This window comes from Eumetopias jubatus, unplaced genomic scaffold (genome assembly GCF_037043125.1).
Source record: "Eumetopias jubatus isolate StellerSeaLion01/CBP00866 unplaced genomic scaffold, mEumJub1_p1.0 scaffold_6, whole genome shotgun sequence".
Classification (NCBI taxonomy): domain Eukaryota; kingdom Metazoa; phylum Chordata; class Mammalia; order Carnivora; family Otariidae; genus Eumetopias; species Eumetopias jubatus.
Genome location: NW_028274812.1, coordinates 128797129 through 128803128, shown reverse-complemented (window position 1 = coordinate 128803128; position 6000 = coordinate 128797129). Strand labels below are relative to the sequence as shown.

Below are 6000 nucleotides of genomic sequence, written 5' to 3'. Positions count from 1 at the left end.
TTTTAAAATACAACATTTATTGCTTAGATGGTTTGATACAGAACAGCTTTTCTTCTCATTTTGAATTTGGAAGTACTATACAACTGAATACAAAGAGGAACCAAAAGTACCAAAACCAAACTTGTGATTCTGTTCATGTGGCATAAACCGGTTTTGTACATAACACGTAGCAGCAGTTAAGTTCCCTTTAGAAAAATATGAATTCTACACGTTTATTATTGTTTCCTGTTTAATGCATGGGCTGAAATCACTGGGATCAACTTCCTTCTTGAAGAAAGAGAGAACAGAGACAAAGAGGGTGGAAGAAGGTACGATGCATCTTTTCTGAAACTGGCATCTGACTGTCACGTAGCTTCCCCCCGGGCTGTGTGGAAGACAGCCCCGGGGTTTCTATTTTGTGTTCACAGCCAGGAGTTTCATGTAGTGATTGAATCTCAGCATTGTGTCCATAAATCAAAGAGAAAAACAAGAGAAACACTTGCACCTCAAAAAAACTTTTCAGAAGATCCATATATATATATATATGGATATATATATATATATACCATTTTTTTTTTTTTTGTAAAAGCCCTGAGAGGAGAAAGAGAATCAAACAAAATGTATAGAAACAAATTAGCTGGACATGCAAACTAAACTATGATTCACCCAGAGTTTAAACAAATCACAAATTTCACAGTTTAATATTGGGGGAGGGGGGAGGCAGAACGACAAACAAATAATACATTTCTCAACCTCACTAATAAAATGTGGCAAGACCTTATCGACTACGAGGGTACAGATGGAGGCTAAATAAAGCTTTAAATCAATAGTGATTATGGCAAGCTATGGCCCCTGGCCGCACGGCCGGGCCCATTCCTGCTACATCTCACCACGCGCTAAGTCATGGCTTCTCTCCACAGAGTCGCGACGTTTAATGTGGAGAGCTGCAGAGAAAAACAAAACACAAGATACCCCAAATAATAACAACAAAAATAACAATAACAATCGTCATAAAAAAAAAAAAATGAAGGGATGCACGAACTGGTTTTTTAACTAAGCAAACCACACTGGGTATATAAAGTGATAACAGGGGATCATTGGTTCTGATTTGTATTTGTCTAGAGTAAATCAAACCTCGGGTTCAGACATCCCCAATACAGTTAGAAGTCATAGATACCTCAACCTTTTTCCTTTCACATGCAAAGAGATCATGTGTTGTTATCCCAAAAGAACAGAGATCTTCCTTTGAAGTCTGGGCAGTTGGGGTTTTGGCCACAAGAAATCGAGAGATCGGTAGGGAAGTGGGGAGAAAAGGGTCTGTGTGTGTGTGTCTGTGTTGGTGAGTGTGGGCAGAGGGGGGAGATTCGGCGGCGGGGGGGGGGGGGCCGGAAGGGGCTGGGATGCGGGGAGGAGGGGTGGCCAGGGGAAGGCGAGCGAGTCTGGCCGGTGGAGCAGCACGGGAGGCCCCTGGCAGCGCAAGGCTCGGGCGCCCTAGAGGTCTCGGCTGACGGACAGGACGCTGAACGCGAGCTCAGCTACAGTAGGGAAATGTTTCTTGTTGCTGCTGGTGGCTACAGTGAGGGAATTCTATCACCTGCATGGGATGCTCATGGAAAAAAACAAAAAACAAAACCTGCCTTTTCACACCCAGGGGTTCAGGCTACTTCAGGAACACTAGAAACAGCATGTTTCGCTGCAAACACCAACCCCACGTCACAGGAAGGTAAATACAAATCTGTTTTTCATCTTCCAATCTTGCGTGTGCAGTTTTATCACCAGTAGTAGTAGTACTTCCTCGCTTTGCAAACGACAGTAGCACAGGCGGGTAAGGCTTGGGCCGGGTTTGGCAGGAGGACCGGGGAGGGACAGGTCTCCTCGCTGCCTGGCTTCCTCAGAAGCCCCGGGTGCGTGCACCCTTGCTCTCCCCTCTCTGAGCTGCTCCGGCCCCCGCTGGAATCTGCAGTCACGGAAGAAAGCTTGTCTAAGTACAGTAGAAGAGCTACCACCCGGGAGGGGGGAGGGGGGCAAGGAAAGCTGCGGGCAGATGCCCACACGGGGACCCGGGGGCAGCCCAGGTCTCCCTGGACAAATATTGCCCATTTGTTTCTGCTGACTGCAGAGACCAGCAAACTGATGAACTAATAATAATAATAATAATAATAATATTAATAATACATATACCAAAAGGGGGGAAATCAGATACAGGACATCTGTGCATGTTCTCCATAGGTTAAAGTTGCCAGCGTAACTCTTCTCTGGAAGTTAAGAATGGATGTCTCGAAACTTGAACAGTAATAACCATGTCTAACGCTGAAAACACGTACAAGGTTGAAGCTCGAATCTTTCTTGGTTTTGGCTGGCACCAAATTGGAAACCTTCATCAACCACATCCCGCCATACCGAGGACCAAATTACAGCTCCGCCATGTAGCAAACAGAACAAGAAAAAGGTCTATTTGAGAAAAAAAAAGAACATCTTATCCATATTTCCTCTGGTAATTTACATGAAATTCACATCATTTTCTTCCAGTTATTGGCTATGGGTATGCAAGGGCATATTTTTTTTTTCCTTCTGTTTCCAACTCACAGAACATACGTTACTATCACAGATTCGCAAGAACAAGCTCACACACACCAATACAGAAGGTAACATTAATGCTTAAATGAAAAGGTCCTCTCCAAATAATTCATTAAAATATTCGCTTTGTTTTTCAAAAAGTCATTTTGGGGAAACACAACACCCAGGCTGACACCGAAGGACTGGTGAGTACTTAAGGCACTGGAGGTGTGCGTGCCGCATCTCCTGCACAGAGATGTAAGGCTATGGCACCGGGCAAGACGGCCCCCTCCTGCTCGTGTCTCTCTCATTTTCTCTCTCTCTCTCTCTCACTCCCCAACAGCTGAAGGGCACTGGGGAAACCTCATGAAATATAGATTCAGGACACTCTGCTCTGCTGGCTTTCGTCTGTGTGCTGGGGTGGGGGGGGGCGGGGAGACACACGACGGGCTGTCATTCCATTCCCAGGAGTGGCGAGGCACCGTCCGCGGCCAGGATAGGGTGGGCGGGCCTCTTGCCTTGCAGCTCTGGCAGGTCCTGCACGACGGCCGCCGGGCTCTCCGGGTCGGGGTCACCCTGAGACGCCTGCTCCTTGGGGCTGCCCGCTGGAGCGGCCTTGGGAGCACTCCTGCCAGCTTCAGCCTGGCCGGCACCCGCCGTCCGCCCTGCCGCCCGCTCCTCCCTGCGGCCAGGCTCCTTGGTGGCGTTGGCCAGGCTCTCCTTCCGGCTCCGGGTGACAGCCACGTGGTTGCTGGCTGGTGGAGCTGAGTCGGCCTCGTTTTCCGAGACGGGGTTGTTGCCGCTGTGGGTGGACTCGCTCCCACTGTCCTCCTCACCCCGCTCCTCCTTGTCACTGTCCTTCCCGTGCTGCTTGGCGTGCCTGACTTTCTGGTGGACGCGCTGATGGCGAACCAGGCTGTGCTTCAGGGTGAAGGTTCGCTCGCAGGTCTGACACTTGTATGGCCTTTCTCCTGGAGCGACGGGAGAAAGACGTCGAGTCTGTTAACAGTAAGGCCATCAGCCTCCAGCTCTCCGTGCTACACGAGAGCAGGAAGTAGCAGGGGCCAGGACCGCTGCCCCTAAACCCCTCCCCCCCCGACTCAGGGGAAACCCTCCTGTTTGTCTGAAGGGGCAAAATAAGGAAGCAGAAATGCAAGGGGCCGGCCTCGGCTTCTCTCTCCCTTCTGTCTCTCCAACTAGGTTGTTCACGTCCTGATGCAGGTACCAGGGTCCCCAGGTGGAAGCCTCACGGACACCCAGAGTGGCCCGAAAAGAACCTCAGGGGAGGACAGCAGCTTGCTGTCCTCAAGCCACAAGTCTGCGGCTTGTGCAGGACAGTGGCACCTCCTCAAAGGCACCAGATACTCTGTGTTCGGACACGGAGCAACTGGGCCTTTCCCTCCTGCTCACAAGTACTGGGCTGAGAGCCGCTGAGAGCACCACCTGCCAGGAGCCCTGGAATCTCTCTCTGCTGGGAGCCAAGCTCGGAGTCCTCCGAATCCCCACGCGGCAGGGCGAGGAGCGTGCGGGGACAATGTGTGCACCATGGCTGCCACAGGAGGAACACCGAGACCAAGATGTAGGCCCCAGGCGGGTTTAGTTTTTGGAGGGAGCGGGTGGGACAGGTTTAATCTTTTGGCTTTACGAATACATCCAGGTCTCCTCCTTTCTACCAAGCAATGGCCCCTGCTTCAGGGTTTGTAGGTGGTGAGTTCCAGAAGGGGTTGAGGACATGCGTGGAACATGGCCACCCTGACATGCCCGCGTAGCTCCTGTGCAGTGACATCAGCTGGGCTGCCGCAGAGCCGGGAAAGGCCAAGCCCCTTGCTGTGCGCATGTGCAGCCAGCTTTCCGCCTGCCCCGCTCCCCAGGCCACACCCCCGAGTCCTTCCCAGGCTCACCGCGGGCCCCAAATGCCCAGCCCCCATACGTGCTTCTAGATGCTTCTATGGGACAAGGCAGCCCTCATCCCCGTTCTAGAGCTAGGAAGATGGTGGCTTACAGGGCTGACCAAAATGCTCTCAAAACGCCCACTGCTGAGGGGCCGCCCCGCCGTGACCCTGCGGGGAGCTAGGATGTTCCAACTGCGAAGAGAACCACCGGTTAAACTCCTAGTTCACCCGGCCTCACGGGCCCCCATGCACGCTCAGACCAGGGCCTCGGCCTCACTGCCTGGGGTGTGGGGGACGCGCCTCCTCCAGGCCGCGGTGGCCCAAGGGAGCCCGCGCCAGCGGAGCGGCCCCCCGCGCCCCTTACCTGTGTGGGACCTCATGTGCCGAGTCAGGTCCTGCAGGGACCAGAACCTCTTGTTGCACACGCTGCACACCTTCTTCCTCTTGTCTGCCTTGCTGGCCGCGCTTCTCGGGGAGTCCGTCTTTGGCTTCTTGTCGTCGTCACTCTTCTCCGAGGACTTCTTCTCGGCCACGCTCTCCCCGTCCGAGGCGCCCTCCGCCTCCTCGCCCGGCCTCTCCCCTGACGCCTCCGACGACGACGACGCCACCCCCTCCGCCGGGGGCTCCTCCGAGGGCTGGGCCGGCTTCTCCTCCGGCTCGGGCGCGGGGGCCCCGGTGGGGCCGGGCAGCGGGCCCTCGGCCCCTCCTCCGCTGGCACCCGGGCCGTCCTCCCGGGGCTCCTCGCGGCCGTGGGCCTTCCTGTGGCGGCTCAGGGTCCCCTGGAACTTGAAGCTCTTGCCGCAGACGTCGCAGGCGTGCTTCTGGTCCTGCGGGGCAGGGCCCCCGCTGCCCGCGGCGCCCGCGTCGCCCTCGGCCAGCTTGAAGCCCATCAGCCTGCTGGCGAGGTTGAGGTCCAGGCTCTTGTTGCTGACGGTGTCTTCCTCGGGGCCGTCCGCGTCCTCGTCCCTCTCCTCCACACCGCGCTTGTCCTCACGCTCCGGGCTCTCCCCGGCTCCCTGCTCGGCCCCTTCCCCGGGGGGCGCGGCCGCTGCCCGCGGCACGTCGTCTGCGGGGAGCTCCTCCTGGACCTGGCCAGGCGCAGGGGCGCCCTCGGCCGTCGGCTGCTCTTTCTCGCGGGAGGTGAGGTCCAGCACTTCGCCCCCCGCCGCTGGCGTGTCTGCGTCCGACTGGCTGTCTGCGGGAGCGAGCACAGGGGCACAAGCTGAGGCCCGACGCCACCCAATTCACCCCTTCCAAGAGCCCCACTGGGACTCTCGGCTGGACCCGGCCCCCAAGCCTGTATGCCAAGCCCAGCGAGGATGCCCCTCCCCGCGCCACCCCCACGCCCCCCTTGTTCCCACTCGCATCCCTGGAAGGCCTGGTGAACCTAGGGTTAGTTCACGAAAGGCAAAAGGACCCTCCACATACACACAGGTTGGGGTTAAGGGACCAGCTGCTCTCGCAGCTCTGGCCCTTCCCTTCCACTGCCCCCTCCCCCCACCCCGCCCCCATTGGTGCCCTCCACTGCCACACACAGGGATGCTCAGGCCCCAGGAAGGTGTGAGCGACTCAG

The 6000-nt window shown here is 55.9% G+C and overlaps 1 protein-coding gene across 6 annotated transcripts in view; it reads right to left on the bottom strand.

Annotated features, from left to right (window-relative positions):
* Positions 1-1369: 1369 nt before the first annotated feature.
* Positions 1370-6000, bottom strand: part of RREB1 (ras responsive element binding protein 1) — a 175315-nt gene continuing 170684 nt past the window's right edge. For all 6 annotated transcript variants that reach the window (XM_028122858.2, XM_028122856.2, XM_028122854.2 and 3 more), the window contains 2 exons: positions 4792-5622; positions 1370-3506 (listed from right to left, as the gene is read on the bottom strand). In XM_028122858.2, the coding sequence (XP_027978659.1) occupies positions 2989-3506; positions 4792-5622 (1349 nt within the window). In that variant the 3' untranslated portion in view covers positions 1370-2988. The remainder of the gene's footprint in view (positions 3507-4791; positions 5623-6000) is intronic.